The sequence below is a fragment of the Bombina bombina genome, chromosome 1, assembly GCF_027579735.1.
Source record: "Bombina bombina isolate aBomBom1 chromosome 1, aBomBom1.pri, whole genome shotgun sequence".
NCBI lineage: Eukaryota > Metazoa > Chordata > Amphibia > Anura > Bombinatoridae > Bombina > Bombina bombina.
Window position 1 is genome coordinate 589276350 of NC_069499.1, and position 21955 is coordinate 589298304.

The 21955-nt window shown below is 37.0% G+C and overlaps 1 protein-coding gene across 1 annotated transcript in view; it reads right to left on the reverse strand.

Annotated features, from left to right (window-relative positions):
* Nucleotides 1–20660, reverse strand: part of LOC128645682 (arf-GAP with GTPase, ANK repeat and PH domain-containing protein 1-like) — a 607927-nt gene extending 587267 nt beyond the window's left edge. The window contains exon 1 of the mRNA XM_053698867.1: nt 19231–20660. Coding sequence (XP_053554842.1) covers nt 19231–19393 — 163 coding nt within the window. The 5' untranslated portion in view covers nt 19394–20660. The remainder of the gene's footprint in view (nt 1–19230) is intronic.
* Between the last annotated feature and the right edge of the window lie 1295 nt (nt 20661–21955).

Sequence of the window (21955 nt, forward strand, 5' to 3'; positions counted from 1 at the left end):
TAACCATGCAATAAACTACCACTGACAAATTCACACAAACACACATTTTATACTTTAAAGGGACAGTAAACACTTTAAGATTTTTTGTAGAAAATGTTTAGTTATACATAATGAAACAACTTGCAATATATTTTCATGTAATTTAGTAATTTCATTAGCAATGCACCTGCAGACTTTTCAAGGCTATACCCTGCTACATATCTGTCCCTGATTGGCTTTATCAGAAAACTGCAAAACAATTCACTTTATACTTTATGACAGTGAATAGCGTTGTTCTCTGGAGACTAGAACGCAGATTGGATCCTCCAAATAAGGCAAATGGTGGGTGGAGTTTGGCTACTGAAAAATAATTGCAGTAAAAAAAAGTGTTAATTTGTTTAAAAAGCATTAAGACTTAACTGATATGTTGTTCTATATTTAACACAACAGAAGTGTCTTGTAATTACAAGGTGTTCACTGTCCCTTTAACAGTATATAAGCAGACAGTATAGTTCCCTATACTGGATTGTGCACACAAAGCAAGCACTAGCACATAAACTGGAGGACATGTATATAAAAAATAAGACATTGCACTTCAGTTTAGTAAAGGTTTTGGGCTCATACTTGCAATGGCCTACTGTCTAGATTACAAATGTGCTTTGTTTTGTGTTTATCAGCTTTTTCCAAGGTGTGGTTGCTGGGAAGGTCCAACGGGTTCGTTGTTGGGCTGGACAGAACAGCTGTGAGTGGAGATAAGTGCATATCCAAAGACCACACAGTACATACAGCAAATGAGCTCTGTGCACACTGGACGGCTATATGTGACCCTTATAGGGAGGACAGGTCTGCGTCTTCTTGTCACACTGCACCCCCTTACAACAGATGCATTAAAAAGGACATTTATCTCAATATGTAATTCCCCATAAAAATGTATAAATCTAGTAACAAATGACTAGTGCATCCTGCAGAATTCAGTTTAACTTGGCAGCATTCCGAACAGTGATTTATTGATTGATGTAAAAGCTCACTTATATCTGTCCCTAACTGTCCATAGTAGCGAGACTAGATAAATAGATATGCTCAAGAGATATGAACATGGACTAGAAAACAATATTTGCTAATAAAATGACAGTTTTACATTTTATTTTGCAAGCAGATCTTTTGCATGATACAGATAGAGCATACAGTTGTAAACAATTTTCCAAAAGAATTACTTTATCAAATTTGCTTCATTCTCTTGGTATCCTTTGTTAAAGGAGCAGCAATGAAGAATGCACTATAGGGAGCTAGCTGACCATACTGGGTGAGTCAATGACAAGAATCATCTATGTTCAGTCACCAATCAGCAGCTAGCTGCCAGTAGTGCATTGCTGCTCCTGAGCTTACCTAGACATGCTTTTCAACAAACGATAGCAAAACGAAGTGAATAAGATAATAGAAGTAAATTGGAAAGATGCTTAAAATTGCATCCTCTGTCCAAATAATGAAAGAAAATTTGAGGGTTTCATGTTCCTTTAACTGCTGATATATACACAATAAGGAAAAATAAAATCTAACTTTGATGTCACTTTAAGATCATCAGATTGGGATGGAAAGATCACCTCTCAGGTGCATAAAACAAGTTCATGGAGATATCTAAACACAAATAGTGTCTGTTTCACACCCAGAATATGTACTGTAGAACTCATGCACTGCTCTAATATACCTTCATGATAAATGACAGATGGAAATGCAAGAACAGCAGTGCCAAAACAAGGGGTCATGAATGATCTCAAGCTGAAGGGTAAGATGTTTACTGATATATATATATATATATATATATATATATATATATATATATATATACACACACACACACACACACACACACACACACACACACACACAGCTATAATTCAGAAGGACAAATGGGCAGTTTCCATGGGTCATTTACAGTGGTACTGGGCAGCACCGATGCTACAGTAAGCCAGACTGATTTACCATTTTGTGTCTGGTTTACCTCACAGTGACACCCAGAAAGTCAGACTAATCATCTGACACAAAGAATTTGGGCCAGAAAAATGCACCTGTGGTGCCAGGCCTGATACCCATGGAAACATCTAAAGGGCTCCTTGTAGACTACACAGCATAAGACAGAAAAGCATTTTACAGGCAACATATGTCCTCTCATGACCACTCAGTGGTTTTTCACATTAAACTGTAACTCGGACACGCAGATTTGCTAAACCCGCTGAGACAATGATATCTTTAGTTTCATCTCTGATTGGATCAGGAATACGTTCCCATTAAAATGTCCCACACAGAAAAAAGTGGTAATTAAATCATGCTAACAGCACAGACCAACGTGTAACTAGCAACCAACAATAATGCAATAGATCATGGGTAACCACCATTCATCAAGTGCAATATTCCCAATGAAATAAATCACACCCATTACAATAAGTAGAGTCTACGTATCATTACTGCTAAATATAAAAGTCGTCAGAAGCCAAGCCAGCAGCCCACTATAGAAATAATGTGTTTAAATGTAATAAGATGCTCAAGAAATATAAAAACACACCGCTCGGTATTCACATTTTAGTAGGAAATATGATTCTATCCTCCCCACTCAAGTGCCAATTTATATTAAAATATTACAAATATAAGGGAGGATTTAAATAACGATCAATAAATGCTGACAGCATCTGCTATCAGCATTTATCATTGCACAAACAGTTCTGGTGAACTGATTGTGCAATGCCACCCCCTGCAGAGCAGGGGGTGTCAATCAACCCGATTGTATGAGATTGGACAGATTGATGTCCACAGCCTCAGAGGCAGTGGACGAGTTAAAGAGCAGCGGTGCATTGTGGCTGATTGACTGCTTGGTAAATCCGCACCATAGTGTGATAATAAGGTGCACAAAAAAAACACAACATTTTACCATTTCAGTGGGGTCTATTTTAATTTCACAGAACTTTTAAAGCCATTCCAATTCATAATAGAATTTGATTTTTTGCATGATTTTATTTTTTATTTTACTGTAAATACTCATCAGATACATTGCAGTAAGAACCCACAAAACATATGTTGCGCCCGTTTATACAAGATTTTTTGGATGTCATTGACCACTGGAAACCCCATTTTGGCATTTTCCCCCATTACATGTATTAGCATTGTCTTCGTAAACATTTTAAAGGGACAGTGTACACAAAAAAAAATATGGGCTATTTAAATAAAGCTCTAGATGTAGGTAAACTTTTGAATTTACATGCATTACCTATTTTGCAGCTCAATCTTCTAAAAATGGGAAAAACTTGTAGGGTGTTTTTACTGCATATGTGTATGTATGTAATATATTCTTACCCCTGAGCTAGGGATTTTTCCTTCCTCCCTAACAAGCGCTCTTAGAGCCAGGAAGACACTAGCTCGCATTTTAATAAACACAATTGCTCTCTGGTTTAACTTTAAAATGTACCTAAATAAAAAAATTAAAAGGACATTAATACACAACTAAAATACAATTATGTTAATTATAAAATTACACAAAATTATTTTAAAGGGTTAATTGCACATTTGCCATAGAGTCTTAGCTACAGGTCCATTAGCATTGTATTGTAAGCATACCAGAGCATACATATGATTTACACTCGCAAGGTATTTCAAAAGGTTTGTTTAGTTGTTATTTAACCCACCCATAGTTGCACGTTTAAAACCTTTCCCAGATGCCCCTTTTTTGCCTTCTTCTAGAGACAGTTGTCTTACTGTCCATTCTATTAAAACAGAGCAGCAGCAGCACAACAGAACCTGCGCTACCCATAAGCATTAGCTGCAAAGTCGCAAGAGTGTTCTATGCTTTATTTCAGTGGGGCGGGTAGTGCAGCACTTGATTGGCTGTACGGTCTGCAGTGTCACAGTTAAAAAATTTTTTTTTTAAAAAACAACAACTACAAGGATGATAAAATAATAACAAAACTGATGTTTCTAAAGCTCTTGTATAGGATAAACCACATATATGCACTGTTATGCCTACAATGAAACGTTAAAACTATGGTTACTCTCCCTTTAAAAAGGACAGTCTACTTGATTTTTTTTTCTTTAAAAAGATAAACACATTACTGCCCATTCCCTAGCTTTGCATAACCAACATTGTTATATTAATATACTTGAGAACCTCTAAGTTTGTCTGTTTCTAAGCCCTTGCAGGGCACCTCCTATCTCAGTGCTTTTTATTACCTTTTTAAAATGTACACAACAGCTAGACAGTGCTAGTTCATGTGCGCCATATAGATAACATGGTGCTCGCTCCTGTGGAAAATGATAATTGTTAAACAAAAACCAGCACAGATTGGCTAAAATGCAAGATTGTAAAAATAATCTAATCATAGAGGTCAAATGTGTATTAATTTAACAGTGGTGGTTATGCAAAACTGGGCAAATGGGATAATAAAGGTTATCTTTTTAAACAATAACAATTTTCAAGTAGACTGTCCCTTTAAGTGAGAAAAAAAAATGAATTTAGACAGATAGAGTCAGGCATTGCAAATATTGACTCAATTAGACATTATACTTTACTTTTGCTTTGAACACATATAGTTTGTTTCAGTGTAGGACTGCAGAATCCTCTGTGAAACTCCCCACTGTAATAAGTTGGTATATGCTTTTTTGAATGTAAAAAAAAACTATGTCCATTTTATGCATAATTTGGGGGACTTTACTAATTGAAAGCTGTGGTTCTAATGGATTGGAATCCAACAGAAAAATAAGCAGAAAAAAAATAATTGGAATGGGGGCAAAGTCTGCAGTCTGTTGGCGACAGTGACATTCTGGGGACAAGACACTCAAGCAGCAGGTAGCAGAGCTCACCCTCCTACCCGGTGTGCCGTTGCTATGCTTACTGAACTACACGTGTCCTGGCTTTACCTCTGCTTAAAGGGACACTGAACCCAAATTTTTTCTTTTGCGATTCAGATAGAACATGCAATTTTAAGTAACTTTCTAATTTACTCCTATTATCAAATTTTCTTAATTCTCTTGGTATCTTTATTTGAAAAGCAAGAATGAAATTTTAGATGCCGGCCCATTTTTGGTGATTGGTGAATTAATTTAACCGAGCAATAAACAAGTGCTATCCAAAGTTCTGATCCAAAAAAAAATCGCTTAGATGCCTTCTTTTTCAAATAAAGATAGCAAGAGAATGAAGAAAAAATGATAATTGGAGTAAATTAGAAAGTTGCTTAAAATTGCATGCTCTATCTGTATCACAAAATAAAAAATTTGGGTTCAGTGTCCCTTTAAAGCTGCGGTACCAATTTGCAGCATCCAAGGGGTCAGCAGGACAAAGCAAACCACCGCAATTTATTTTTATTTTCCCCTTAGCTGCAACACAAATGGCGCTGCCTAGTCACTCCCCCCATACTAAAGAAATTAGTATTATTAAATATACTGTGTGTGCAAAAGTTCAAAAGGTATATGCACTCTCACCACCGTCCTACACCTCCCAGGGTGCTTTTAAGAAATAGAAGCAAAAAGAGTAAAGTGAAGCACTCACTGGACTTTGGATATCTGTATAAAAAACGAATAAATAATTTTTTACACAGATATCTGAAGTCCAGTGAGTGCTTCACTTTACTCTTTTTGCATGCATGCATATATATATATATATATATATATATATATATATATATATATATATATATATATATATATATATATATATATATATAGTAGGAGTATGCTATATTTATTTAATGAACAGGGCAGACGTTTTTAAAGGGACAGGGAACCCTAAAATTTTCTTTCATGATTTGGATAAAACATACAATTTTAAATAACTTTTCAATGTACTTATATTATCCAACAGCATTGTACTACTGGCAGCTGGCTGAACACATCTAGTTAGCCAATCACAAGAGACAAACGTGTGCAGGCACCAATCAGCTGCTAACTCCCACTAGTGTATGATATGTGCATATTCTTTTTCAACAAGGGATACAAAGAGAATGAAGCACATTTGGAAATAGAAGTTAATTTAAAAGTGTCTTAAAATTGAATGCTCTGAATCATGCAAGTTTAATTTTGACTTTCCTATGCCTTTAAGAGCCAGAGTAGAAGGATAATCTTAGATTCATTATATGTTTAACACTATTATGTAGCCAGAAGTAAAATTTCAGGTTTTACTTGCGTTTTTTCAACAGAAGGCTTTTTAATTATTCCCCTGAATAATCTGAAGTAATTACTTATCTTATATTATTTTCATGCATATCAGTAGTTGTAAATACTAATAAAAAAATAAAAAAATTTTTTGCATCAAAACAAAAAATATAAATACATTTAAAAACAAACTTTTGAAACATTACCGGACATCAGTGCAGGACAGCACTGCATTTAGAATACCTTAATTGAATTTAACTGAATAAATAAACTGGAAAAAATAAATATTTTATTTGCTAAGTGATTTCTTTAGTGAATGGTGAAGAAAATAAGGAAGAGAAGTCCTTCATTATACAAAGTACAGCAGCAAAATACTACACACACAAACATAGATGCAGTATATCATATATAAAACAAAGTAACACAGTAGATGAGGTTGAAATAAAAAGACAGATGTGCAAACCTATACAAATCTTAATATACAGGCTCCAGGTTACGAACAAGATAGGTTCTGTAGGTTTGTTCTTAAGTTGAATTTGTATGTAAGTTGGAAAAGGCATTTTTTTTAGGTGAAACTCTAGCCAAACCTTTTTTTAGTTTTGGATAGCATAGGGAAAAGTTTGTTTCGCTATCTGTGCCCCTGTTCAGAAAATTTCACATCACTTTCTGTCCTTGTGACAATTCGATTTTGAGTATTTTGGGTTATCCTGGAAAGAAGGATTGGAGATAAAGCTCTATTTTCTCCCTTTGTAAGTACGAGTTGTACTTAAGTCGGATGTCTGTAACTCAGGGGCTGCCTGTATTTACAATAAAAGCTCCAGGGGAGATTAAATTAAACCTATTAAAAAGGGGACTCAATTAACACAAGCAATCATATCCCTGAATTTTGTGTTTCTAGGCAGAAATGTACCTAAACCTTTTTTTTTTAAATGTATCTAAGGCATTGCCATTTACTTCCTCCTTAGGTATTGAGTTCAACTGGAGATTAAATCTCACTTGCATGTCTTTTTATTTTATTTCAACACCATAATGCCCCACTTATTTTTTCTGAGTGGTTGCAGAAACACCTATATTGCTTTAGAACGTGCAAGCAGATTAAATCTGGCACAGTATGTAATCTTTTGGATACAGAAAAAAAAGCTGAAACATAGCAAGAGTTTACATAAATAATAGTCTCTGCATATTGTGACTTAGACTGCTGCTTGAAATGCAAATATTGAAGAGGCAAAGCCTATTCATGGTCATTATCAGCTTGGACACTGGGAGGTATATAAAGTACCTGCAGGGTTACATTTACTGGCCTGCAATGGAGGACTAAATAGCATTAAATTGTCATTGCTATGCCTGTCAGTCACACTAATCTAACACTGCACTGTTATTCAGTGCTACAGCCAATATATAACAATAAACTGAAAGCCGTCCTCCAGTTGTTACACACACACACACATATATATATATATATATATATATATATATATATATATATATAAAAACCAGAAAAGGCAAAAGAGGGGGGGAACTTGAGGATTGTACTCCAGTGGGGCATGATGCAATGTAGGACCAGTCCTGAGTGGAAATTATTGTTCTAGGTCACTGGTTTTCAAACCTGTCCTCGGCCTCCCTAACAGGCCACGTATTGAGGATATCTGAACTGGAGAACAGGTGAAATAATCAGCTGATTAGTAAACTGTTATTTTACCTGCTCTCATCCAAGGTAATCCTGAAAACCTGGCCTGTTGGGGTGACTTGAGGACGGTTTTGAAAACCAGTGTTCTAGGTGAAATATTAATAAGCAGGAACAGGCGAGAAGCAGATTATTCTGGGAAAGAAACAGTAGCATAGGGTAAGGTCAGGAGTTGCATTAAGGCAAAGCTGTACCAGGCAGATTGCGCTAATTTAACTTGGTTTTATTCACCTATGAAGTAACAGGTCTGTCTTGGTACAGAACAACATCTGCTATGTGTCAGTAACATGTCCACTAACATATGATAACAACACATTAGTTTATTAACATTAAAACTCAATCAAAATGGCAAAAATCATTGTTTCTAATTTTTTGTGGTTATTGCACATTAGCTCCTAACTTGCTTTGGTGTCTCTTAAACATGCATATATAAATGTGACTGAGATACAATACTTCAGGGAATCAGACAGGAAGAGAGTCTATATTGTTAGATTATATTTTTACAACAGGAGTTGACAAAATTGATTTCAATCTCAGAAGAAATCTTGGACATTGAGGAGCCACCTGCACATTTATGAGCCAGGAAAACATATCAGTACACAGATCTATATGAAATAAAACAATACATAGAAGCCAATACTAAAACTACAGTAGCTGTGATTCACTTGCTCTCCTTTAAAACATATTTTAAAGCCACAGTTTAGGAACCCAAGCCCCCCGGATTTGTCAGTACCTGGCAAAGATGATATCACTGCAAGCGGTAATTAAAGGCATTATCAGATTCTTACCAAAAAAAAAAAAAACTCTTTAGAAAATTAAAGGATTATTTGCTTGGTCAGAATACCTAAGAGCTTTACTGAAGCCTGCAGTGCCATTAAATCCATTAGAACTGTATGTATATCCCCACATTACAATCTGTTCTGAACATCATAAAGCAGAAGAAAGGAAGCAATTGTTATTTATATCAAGTGCCAGTTTTGTACTATATCTATAACCGAGTTGGTCCCTATGAGGCTAAATGCAGATGGAAATATGGTACTGGCTTTCATAGAGATAATAATGCATCTAAAAGAAAACAGTCAGTGGAAACTGTCTCCCTTCCTCAACTTCTGGATTTGTTTTCCATCTCAGGCTATTAACATCAAGCATTTAAGTATTAAATTAGTTACCAACATAATACACTGTACAGGGGGAGAGATGGAAGACCGAAAAGAAGGCCAACAGAAATAAGAATACAAACAACAGTTAAAACCAAATATTATATATATATATATATATATATATATATATATATATATATATATATATATATATATATATATATATATATAAAGCAAAAGAATGCACTCTCAGGACTTTTCCACAAAAAAAAACAATTTAATGGAACGTTTTCGGGGTTCACAACCCCTTCATCAGCATGCAAAACAAACAAAATTCAACTCATTTATAGTGTTACATATCAATTACATCATATCAACCTTAGTGTCTCTCCAAAGGAAAAGTGCGCCAATTTTTCGAGTTTGGAACGCATATTGCGTTCCACAGTGCTATCCGGAACCGGAAGTTGTATTACCTCACTTCCGGTTTACGGATTCAACAAACCAAACATGAAATTAATAATGAAATAGTGTACTCTACAATTTCAAACGTGTTACAGTGACATACTAATTTGTGGGACTTATTGTAGCAAAAATGTACCGCATTATAATAAGTGCCAAGAAAATTTGTGATAAAAATACGTTGACAAATGTTGCTACATCCGGTCGGCATAGAAACGGTAACTATGGTAATCATATACAATTCTGAGTACCAAAAGATGCCAAAATTTACAATAGTATGTCAGCTGAATGAAGCAACAACTTTCATAGTGTCAAAGAAATAGCGTGCACTAAAATTATATACAATCATATTGTATATATAAAGAATGATTAAAAATAATATAGTTAAAAATAAAAAAACTAAAAATTGAACCTTATGGCAGTACCATTAATTGGAATGGCAAGATACAAATGTAATGTTGCAAATATGATTGCTATGGCTTGCAGTGTAGCGCCAGTATATTGCAACAGAGTGGCATTAAACATGTGTATCATGAATATCAAATTAGAGCAATATTCAGAAGGATGAATATATATAGCAGTGTTATAGGACTTTGTTATTGTGTCTTAAGGGCACAATTTTCACTTGAATTAAGCCTTGGCCATTAAAGGGTTATAGCTTGCAATGGCCAAAATGTGAATATTTGTGCCAAATGGGGCGGATTTTATTAACCTTATTTGAGAATTCTAGCCCCAAGTATAGTTGCAAAAAAAACAGGGATATTTGAGAAAAGGTAATAAAGATAAGGATCATGGACATATATGGCTCATACAGATACTATCCATCTCTGGAACTTATCCAGGTGGATGTGACTTTTAAGTGTCCGTTTTTTGGACTGGTGGTGCATGTGAAGAAAATGGGTAATGGCTCTTGGCGGACCAGGCTTCCACAGAGAAGGTGGAGACAGATGTCCCCCCTAAACCATGCCGTTAGGCGCACAACACTTGCCCCTACAACTAGGGGAAAATGAAATGTGTGCCAAAACGGAGCCACCATGTCCACCTGGCATACCCCAAGTATGTAGCACCCCAGTTGTTAATCACATTATGCTCTTAAAGTCCGGCATGGTGTTCAGGCCACCAGGTTGTATTGTGCCTAATCTGAACATCCACTGGGCCTCTAGTCTCAGGAGTTGCTTGTTCCGGTCGCCACCCCGATCCAATGGGGGTATGTGGTCGATTAGAATGTAGCGGATGGAGGATACTGAGTGTCCCTTGTGAGCGCAATGTCGCGCTACTGGCTGTTCGGAATCGCCATTTTTAAGTTATGGATACGAATGATTTCATTCGTAAAATACGGACTGTTGACATCCAGCCAGATGATTTACTCGTCACTCTGGATGTCAACAGTCTGTATACCATTATACCTCATCTTGACGGACTTAAGGCTATACAGGAACACCTCACGGGTAACCCCCTTTATGAGGGTCCCCCAGTAGGATTTCTATTGTCCCTCATTGAATTCTGTCTGTTCAAAAACTATTTTCGGTTCGAAAACAGTTATTATTTGCAAACTGCTGGCACAGCCATGGGTTCCTCCATGGCCCCCTCGTACGCCAATATTTACATGTCACAATTTGAAAACATGTACCTGTGGAATACGCCGAATGTATCTATTATCTGTTATTACAGATATATAGATGACATTTTCTTGGTGTGGCGAGGGGGCCTGGAGGAACTCCACAAATGGTTTGATGTGTTTAATAACACGACTAACAACGTCAAGTTTAAGATGACAGCTAATGCTTCATCCATTCATTTCTTGGACTTGACAGTTTTCAAGGATTCTAACCATTTAGGAACCACATTGTATCATAAACCTACCGACCGCAACTCTATATTAAGGGCAGATAGTTGCCATCCCCCAGCCCTACTAAAGGGCATTGTAAAATCACAATGCATAAGAACAATGCGCAACAATTCGAATCCTGTAACGGGGGTCTCCCAATTGAAAGAAGTGGGTGAGAAGTTCCATAACAGGGGCTACAAGATCCCGATAATCCATGAGGCTATGGAATCTGTTTCAAGACTTACACAGACAGAATTAATTACACCTAAACCCAAGAGGGACGCTAGTGACAAGCTCATCATGTCCACTACTTTTACTCCAGTGACAAAAAATACTGGCCAAATTCTCCGACAACACTGGCCAATTATGGCTTCAGACCCTAAACTCACATTTACTCATAACCTACGACCTATGGTTGGGTTCAAGAGGGGAACTAATCTCAAAGACCTGCTGGTGAAAACGGACCCCAAACAGTGTTATTCAACTGGGATGAAAAGGAATATTAGGGGCTCTTATCGTTGTTTGGGCTGCACAACGTGCAATGGCCTAGTGGGTACTAAAGTTTTCCATCACCCGCATACCAATCGAACATTCTCTATCCGGCACTCTATAACGTGTACCACCACTCACGTTATATATTTATTGTTTTGCCCATGTTCCTGCTTTTACATAGGGAAGACCTCTGGCACACTTCGTGAGCGTATGGCCAATCATCGCCACGCCATAAGGACAGCACTTAAAAATGGCGATTCCGAACAGCCAGTAGCGCGACATTGCGCTCACAAGGGACACTCAGTATCCTCCATCCGCTACATTCTAATCGACCACATACCCCCATTGGATCGGGGTGGCGACCGGAACAAGCAACTCCTGAGACGAGAGGCCCAGTGGATGTTCAGATTAGGCACAATACAACCTGGTGGCCTGAACACCATGCCGGACTTTAAGAGCATAATGTGATTAACAACTGGGGTGCTACATACTTGGGGTATGCCAGGTGGACATGGTGGCTCCGTTTTGGCACACATTTCATTTTCCCCTAGTTGTAGGGGCAAGTGTTGTGCGCCTAACGGCATGGTTTAGGGGGGACATCTGTCTCCACCTTCTCTGTGGAAGCCTGGTCCGCCAAGAGCCATTACCCATTTTCTTCACATGCACCACCAGTCCAAAAAACGGACACTTAAAAGTCACATCCACCTGGATAAGTTCCAGAGATGGATAGTATCTGTATGAGCCATATATGTCCATGATCCTTATCTTTATTACCTTTTCTCAAATATCCCTGTTTTTTTTGCAACTATACTTGGGGCTAGAATTCTCAAATAAGGTTAATAAAATCCGCCCCATTTGGCACAAATATTCACATTTTGGCCATTGCAAGCTATAACCCTTTAATGGCCAAGGCTTAATTCAAGTGAAAATTGTGCCCTTAAGACACAATAACAAAGTCCTATAACACTGCTATATATATTCATCCTTCTGAATATTGCTCTAATTTGATATTCATGATACACATGTTTAATGCCACTCTGTTGCAATATACTGGCGCTACACTGCAAGCCATAGCAATCATATTTGCAACATTACATTTGTATCTTGCCATTCCAATTAATGGTACTGCCATAAGGTTCAATTTTTAGTTTTTTTATTTTTAACTATATTATTTTTAATCATTCTTTATATATACAATATGATTGTATATAATTTTAGTGCACGCTATTTCTTTGACACTATGAAAGTTGTTGCTTCATTCAGCTGACATACTATTGTAAATTTTGGCATCTTTTGGTACTCAGAATTGTATATGATTACCATAGTTACCGTTTCTATGCCGACCGGATGTAGCAACATTTGTCAACGTATTTTTATCACAAATTTTCTTGGCACTTATTATAATGCGGTACATTTTTGCTACAATAAGTCCCACAAATTAGTATGTCACTGTAACACGTTTGAAATTGTAGAGTACACTATTTCATTATTAATTTCATGTTTGGTTTGTTGAATCCGTAAACCGGAAGTGAGGTAATACAACTTCCGGTTCCGGATAGCACTGTGGAACGCAATATGCGTTCCAAACTCGAAAAATTGGCGCACTTTTCCTTTGGAGAGACACTAAGGTTGATATGATGTAATTGATATGTAACACTATAAATGAGTTGAATTTTGTTTGTTTTGCATGCTGATGAAGGGGTTGTGAACCCCGAAAACGTTCCATTAAATTGTTTTTTTTGTGGAAAAGTCCTGAGAGTGCATTCTTTTGCTTTCTATTTCATGGTATATCATTGCACCCAGGCGAGTTGGCTACCGGTGGGCTGAACTGGAAATTGCTTACTATATATATATATATATATATATATATATATATATATATATATATATATATATATATATATATATATATATATATATATATATATATATATATATATATATATATATATATATATATATATATAAAAAATAATGAGGAGTGCACTCGCCAGGACTTTTCGGAATTTTAATTCCAATATGGAATTAAAATTCTGAAACGTCCTGGCGAGTGCACTCCTCATTATTTTCTTCATCTAGCCCTGCACCCAATACACAATATTCTTATAAATAACCATTCACATATGACTAGCCGTAAGAACAATTGCATAATTATATAATAGACCAGACAATGTACGGAAAACCAGCAAGGCCCAGCAAGTATGAAATTTACTTTGCTGACCAATAAAGTTCAAGCGATGTGATTTAAGTGACTCTTACAGTCCTGGGGGAACCTCATAATAACCTGAAGCAAGATAACAAGTACAGCAGGACTGTGAGTGTCGTTTAAAATGACAATTTAAGAATATTCACACATGTAATATGAACTTAGGTCACTTTAGTTAGCTTTGTGTTCAGTTTTCTCTGCTTACATAGTTTTGTTGTTTAGAGCCTTTGAATGGTTTGTTATTTTAAGTTTATCAAACCAGACCTTACTTTATACTTTGTGCAGTAAACATTCCCTTTAATTAAAAATCCACTTGAAAGATAGAACAATACATTTTCTGTTTGCGTTTACCATAAATCGGCAGTTTTCTGTACAAGATTTGATAAGTACTAGCCCTGAAAGAAGCTAACCTGGCAAGACAGGCAGACTTCCATGAATGAGGTTCAGTGCATTAGTGAACTAGGGTTTATTTTATTATTATCAGGTATTTGTAGAGCGCCAACAGATTCCACAGCGCTATCACTAAAATGCAGCAAACAAAATATCACTAGCAACAAAACAGCAATGCCATAAATTTGCCTAGCTCAATATGGTGTAATTATAATGGCTAATAAATTGTAATTTTAGGGGTCAGAAATAGAAGTGTGGCATCATCTTGTTAGTCTCTTGACTGCCAAAAACGGATATGTTGCTCTGTTTCGCAGGAAAGCAAGAGGTTAACCCCAGGCTTGAAAAATCCTGGGCGGCGCTCCTGTATAGTTTTACAGGTATCTCCTCAACTATTGCCTGATTCAATAGATAAACACAAATTTGTCAACCTGTGTGTTCACCCTAAAAAAATCTTAGCTTAGGGCAGCATTTGTAATGCAGAGACTAGAAAAAATATATCCAGATATAAAATTATACAAGGCAAAGAAATAAGGGTTAGCGTTACTATTATATTATGGACTAGCTCATCTTGCAATACTCAGTACCACTCTCTCTTATATCACGCTCTCCAGCTCATTTATTGCTGTTTTCTGTCTAAGTTTCAAACTTACTGAGCTATGACAATGGTACATTCCCTATTAAATGTATTGCCCAGCCATTAAAGAAATAAAAGTAAAGGCAAAATTAAAACTTAAAGGGACACTGAACCCAAATTTTTTCTTTTGTGATTCAGATAGAGCATGCAATTTTAAGCAACTTTCTAATTTACTCCTATAATCAAGTTTTCTTCGTTCTGTTGCTATCTTTATTTGAAAAAGAAGGCATCTAAGCTTTTTTTGGTTAAGTACTCTGGACAGCACTTTTTTATTGGTGGATGAATTTATCCACCAATCAGCAAGGACAACCCAGGTTGTTCACCAAAAATGTGCCGGCATCTAAACTTACATTCTTGCATTTCAAATAAAGATACCAAGAGAATGAAGACAATTTGATAATAGGAGTAAATTAGAAAGTTGCTTAAAATGTCATGCTCTATCGGAATCACAAAAGAAAAAAAATTGGGTTCAGTTTCCCTTTAAATGGATAGAACAAGAAATTTTAAACAACTTTCAAATTGAATTATGTTATCAATCTTGCATAATTGTATTGGTATCCTTTCTTTAAGAGTAATCCTAGGTGAGTTCAGGAGCGTGCACATTCCTTTAGCCATCTGGCACCAGTGCTTGTAACAAACTTTATAGCAATTTTATTCATAGATGCAAACACTGCTGCCATAGAGTGCTAAAGAATGTGCACACTACTAATCTGCTATGAGCCTACCTATATTTACTCTTCAACAAAGGATACCAAGAAAACAAAGCTGATTTGATCATCATAGTAGTAAATTGGAAAGTTGTTTAATAGTGCATGCTCTGAATCACAAAACATTTATTTTTTACTTTATCTTTAATACACTCTCTTTATATGAGACCTATCAAGCCTTGTCCATGGCATTGTTTCTATAAAAGATTAGACCTGTTCAGCCACAAACATTGTGCTCTCTGTATTAGACTTGCTCATCTCTGCTCATGCTGACTACATTTTTATGTATCAACTTACCAGGCTATGCGTATTGAGCTCCCTCTTAACCCTATCCTGCCAGGGTTAAAGTGTCTACATCGGAACAGTTGTTCCGATGTAGACAAATTAAAATATCGCGTGATCGTGCACACGATCGCGAGATTTCAATTATTGGATCGGGTCTGGGGAGCGTCCCTATAACCCTAGGAACGCCCTCCAGACCGCGATCAAATCCAGGAAGCGCAGAAGGCTTCAGGACAGCCGTTGGCTATGACGTTCTATTCCGTCATAACGGCTCTAAAGCCCAGTGTAATTATGATGGAATAGAACGGCATAACGGCGTTAAAAGGTTAAAGTGCTCGGCACTGGACCTTGCTCTCTGTATTAGATTTTCTTACGTTTACTCTGTCTTGCTATATTCCGGCCTGTTTAGCTCTGCTAATGATGCTCTCTTATAGTAGATTTGTTTAGTCCCGCCGATCTTGCTCTCTATATGACTGGACAAATCCTTGTTTATGGTGAGATAGAGATATATATATCACCATAAACAAGGATTTGTTTTTATATACATAGACAATCCATATATATATATATATATATATCCTTCTTTTAAAACTGTATCCTGTATCTATTTGTCTAGACCTGTCTGGTTATTTTACCTTATTAGAACTTCTCAACTCCGTTCATGAATCTGTCTTTTTCTTTCCATTACATTGCTCAGCACAAATTATGGTGCGCACACACTCTCTCTCTATTAGATTTTCTGGCCTCATACTTATGACTCCTCTATCATAAAAGAGATCACAGCATTAGAATATTGCTAAGTTCAACTCAAGTAGCTCTCTCCTGCCTAAGTTACATTTATTCAGCCACTCTTATGATGCTCTGAATATATAAGACAGGTCAACATAATTAAAGTATTCATAGTAAGAACCAGGATGTCAAGCAATGAATGGGCCCAAACCTGCACCAACTTATCCCCAAAACAAGACTTAAAGGGCCATGATACCCAAATGTTGAAACACTTGAAAGTGATGCAGCATAGCTGTAAAAAGTCGACTAGAAAATATCACCTAAACATCTCTATGTAAAAAAGAAAGATATTTTACCTCAAAAGCTCCTCAGTAGCCACATCCCATTGTAAAGGACTTCTAAGCAGCAAATCAGTATGTCTGTCCCGGCACAGCTGAAGGATTGAGCTTTGTGCACTCATGTTATTTCCCTATTCAGTTTAAGGAAGTTTACTATGAAATCTCATGAGAGTTAAGTCAAATCTCATGAGATCACAGTAAAAGAGTTCATGACCTCAGCACTGCTGATGCTGATTGGCTGCAGTTCATTTCTTCATTTTTTATTACCTGCTGAAGTATAACTTTTTACACAGAACTTACTCTGCTGGAAGTTGTGAGGTAAAATATCTTTCTTTTTTACATAGAGATGCTCAGGTGATATTTTCCTGTCAGCCTTTTACAGTTATACTGCATCAGTTTAAAGTAATTTAGCATATGAGTATTATGTCCCTTTAAATGGACAGTCTACAATAGACTTTTTATTGTTTTAAAAGATACATAATCCCTATATTACCCATTCCCCAGTTTTGCATAACAAACAGTTATATTAATACAATTTGTACCTCTGTGATTACCTTGTATCTAAGAACCTTCTGACAGCCCCCTGATCACACGACTGTGACTATTTATTATTTATTGACTTGCATTTAGCATTATGTTGTGCTAAATCTTAAATAACTTTCTGTGCCTGAACACAGTATCTATATAGCCCACGTGAACTATCAAGTCTTTTGTTGTAAAAAACAATTTAAAAAGCATGTGATAAGAGACAGCCCTCAATGGCTTAGAAATTAGCATATGAGCCTAACTAGGTTTAGTTTCAACTAAGAATGCCAAGAGAAAAAAGCAAATTTGATGATCAAAGAAAATTGGAAAGTTGATTAAAATTACATGTCCTATCTGAATAATGAAAGTTTAATTTTGACCAGACTGTCCCTTTAAAGTACAGGTTAGGTTTCAGAACAATGTATGAGGTACAAGTCTTAATGGTTTAGAAACACCACTTTCATTAGCAGTTATTATACATGGGGCCTCAACAACTGAGCATGTATTGTAGGTCTGATATTATATTATCTATCAGCTTGCTTCTGAAACTTCCCCAAACTCAACTTAAGTGAAATGTAAGTATAAAGCTTTACATATCTACTTGGATACACTACAGAAAATATTTTGAGGCAAATTAGTTATTACACAAATTATCTTTAGTAATGTTTTTTAATGATAGTGCTTCTGATACATGAAAGTGTCTGTACAAAAAAACAACAACAAACATGTAAATACACCATGAGCTCCAGTCTTACAAACCTGGATGATGGTATACAGTCAGATTGTATGAATCAGTTTTATCATGTGCTCCTGAACCATAGGCTACCCGCAGCACATGCACTGTATACTTATGCATCTTTAGCTTGGTATTCAGCAACACTGCAGCATTTATTCAACCTCTGGAAAGCAGACACACATTGCATGCAAAGCGAGGTATTCTGTAATGTATGCAGCAGCACAAACTGTGATAATATAAATTTACAGCAAATATTTACAGGGATCTGCATTCCAAGACTTGCACCAAGCAATGCTGAGTCCTTGCAATACAGACACTCTACTTTCTAAGGAATTGTTCTCAACAATGGGCTGATGAGAACATCCTGAAATATAATAAGACTGCTGAGTGCTGCAGTCTCCTCAGACAGAGAGTGGGTTAGTCACACTGATTCAGGTAACAGAAAGAACTCAGCAATTCAATATTCCCCTGTGAAGGTGGTCCTGTTTCCTGCTGCAATAAAGGCGGTCGCAGGGCCTTGATAGACTATTGTATAGGTTTGTCTTTGTGTTACTGAGTTTACAACACCCTTGTAGCATAAACACGTGGGATATGAGAGTGCTCTATAAATTAATCACAACACCTACATAGCTAACACAGACCTTCTATCCTTTAAACAAAATGTGGCAAACCTGTACCAACAAAAATATGCCAGGTAAATGTCAAATGTACAGAGTTTATGGATCACATCCTGAGTATGGGCTATGGTTGTCTAGGACTGTAGGAAAGAAAGCTCTGATGTTGCCAGAAATAATAGCATTGGGCAGCTTTAACCAGAAACGACTGAAGGATGGTTCTGTTATCAGCAATGAATGAAAGAAGCTCTCCTGAAGTATATTAGCAGTCAGATAAACTACTTCCTGTAATTAAAATACTATCAGACGTGTATAATTTTAAACCAACAAATTATAAACAGATCATCCCACAATACCTTCATCCCACTCAGATATGTAACCCTCAGGCATCTTACCTTCTATGGCTATGACGTGCTCTCGGATCTGGTTCTGTAGGCCAGGTTCATCCAACCTTTCCAGCAGCTCATATATGGAGTAGATGTTGGGGTGCACAGACTCAAACCGCTGGATCTCGGCTCGAATGGCTGCAGAGTTAGCCAGCTGTTGCTGGTAGTTCATTTTTCCAGTTTAGTAAGGGGGGCTCACATGTCAGGCCTCGGGATTTAATGTACTAAATGTAGGACTACTCTGTGCATGAATATTAGAAAGCCAAGGTATGCTCTAGGATGGGAGCTAATCAATAATAACAGAGATTACATTTGTAATTTACTAAATAATGGAGATACAGGAAAGAGAAATCATGGCAAGGTATAAGAAACATAAAAGGTGATTAGGCCTTATCTGAAAACCAGGAGCTCTAGAGGAGCCAATATTTAATTGCATAAGGGAACCATAATAGCTACAAGGGGAGTGGAGGCCTGGAGGTACAGTTGCTAGAATTGTCACATCTATGATACACAATAGGAGAGCAAGGTATCAGAGGGCTGACAAGAACGTGTAGCTTCAAAAATCTCCAGAGGCAAATTTATGTAAGGGTAGGGGGTTGTTTGGAAAGAGATATAATAGAAATCTAATGGGTAGATCTAGATGGGTAATGTTATCCTTCCAGTGGGATATATAATGAATGATTTTATAGACAAGACCTGATTTATCTGAATAATAATTGGATAGACAGAGAGAAAAGATGATGAGAAACTGAAGTGTGTGGGGGGGGGGAGTGTGTTCAGTGTGGGCAGAGGAATAGAGGACAAATCTGACACAGGGTGGACAGGGGTTTAGAGATGTAATGGGACAGGTTCGATGGAGAATACAAGGAAGCAGAGAGTGTGAGGTCTGAAGGAGAGAACAGTGTGGCAAGTCTGGTTGAGGGTGCAGTTGGCAGAGGGTCCTTTGCAGAAGGCAACGTCTGTAGGTGCAGATCTGATGCAGGGGTAGAAGGGCAAACCCTGCAGAGGGTCAGATGGTGCAAGCTTTGTATAGAGAACTGCAGGTCTAATCAAAGAGGGCAGCTGCTGCAAGCTGGGTGTACAGAGGGGCAGTTCTGCTTGGAGGGGGCAGCTGCTGCTATTGAAAGGAGGGGGGGGTCAGTCCTGTTCTCCCAAGCTGTTTCCCATGATGACAATAATAATAATAATAATAATATTTCCGGGTTCCTACGTTCTCTCTAAGTGTCCGTGTCCTCTCTGATACCAGGGGTCTCTTTTTCCTTTTGCGGCTGTCTCTTTCTATTCCCGGTAATACAGTCACCCGATCCTGCTATGTTTTCCTCTCTTCCTTCGTGAGTCTCTTCCCCTCTCTCCTCCTCTCAGCCTCTCCTTCCTGTCTCCTCCCCCACCTCCTGCATCACAGCCTGGCTGAGCAAAGGGTCTTTCATTACTCCGTACGTATGTGAGGGTGGAAGACTGGGAAGGGGTCTTTCGTTAGTTATGTCATGTCTGGATCTTTTACTGTCCCGTGACTGGGGATCTCAGACAGGCAGAAGGAATTTTATCTCCGTCCTGCACCACTGTGAGGAGTGATTCAGACTGGGGATTGTTCACTAGTTCTGTGAGGTTCATATTAATTTGTGATTGGAGCTTAGGTCGAAGTTTCACTATTGATCTCCTAACCCTTCGTTTACCTTGCTAAGGTGCAGGACATTTATCTATCATATATCTAGTAGCGTTATAAACGACAAGGAAGTTGGTTTCTTATTCAAGATGTTTCTTATTCGTGAAATTCTGTTTCTTATTCATGGAAGTTGGTTTCTTATTCATTTTTTTGTGAGACTGCTTTAAATACTGGAGTCAAGCTATCAGACAGTTGAAAAATCCAAGTCAAGCTATCAGACACTGTTTTAACAGTAGTCAAGCTATCAGACACTTATTTGTTAGCACTTTCTTAAGACTATTAAAAGCTGTACCGTACATATATGCTAATAAGAAATGTTTTAATGAATACAACAAGCATTTTTGTTATAAATGTCACTCAAATTTAAAAAAATAGTCATTTTCCAGCATTTCTCTAAGCGTTAAAAACAAAATTCCCTATTGTGCCACTACATATTCACCAAAACTATCTCACACAATGACCCCTCTATGATATCACAAATTATGGGGACTTTTTACTGTGGAATTTTAAAAATATTGGGCCCCAAATGTCCCTCAAATTGCAAAAATAGGCACATTCAACCCATTTCACTTGGGGATAAAAACAAAATCTCCCATTGTGCCACTAAATTTTCACTAGACCTATCTTACACAATGACCCCTCTACGATATCACAAATTATGGGGACTTTTTACTGTCGAATTTTAAAAATAACAGGCCCCAAATATCCATCTAATTGAAAAATAGGCACTTGCCAGCAATTTCACTTAGGAATAAAAACAAAATCTCACATCGTGCCACTAAATATTCACCATAGCTATCTTACACAATGACCCCTCTACGATATTACAAATTATGGGTAATTTTTACTGTGGAATTTTAAAAATATTGGGCCCCAAATGTCCTTCAAATTGCAAAAATATGCATTTTTCATCAAATTCACTTAGGGATAAAAACAAAATTTCCCATTGTGCCACTAAATATTCACCACGGCTATCTTACACAATGACCCCTCTACGATATCACAACTTATGGTGACTTTTTACTGTGGAATTTTAAAAATATTGGGCCCCAAATGTCCCACAAATTGCAA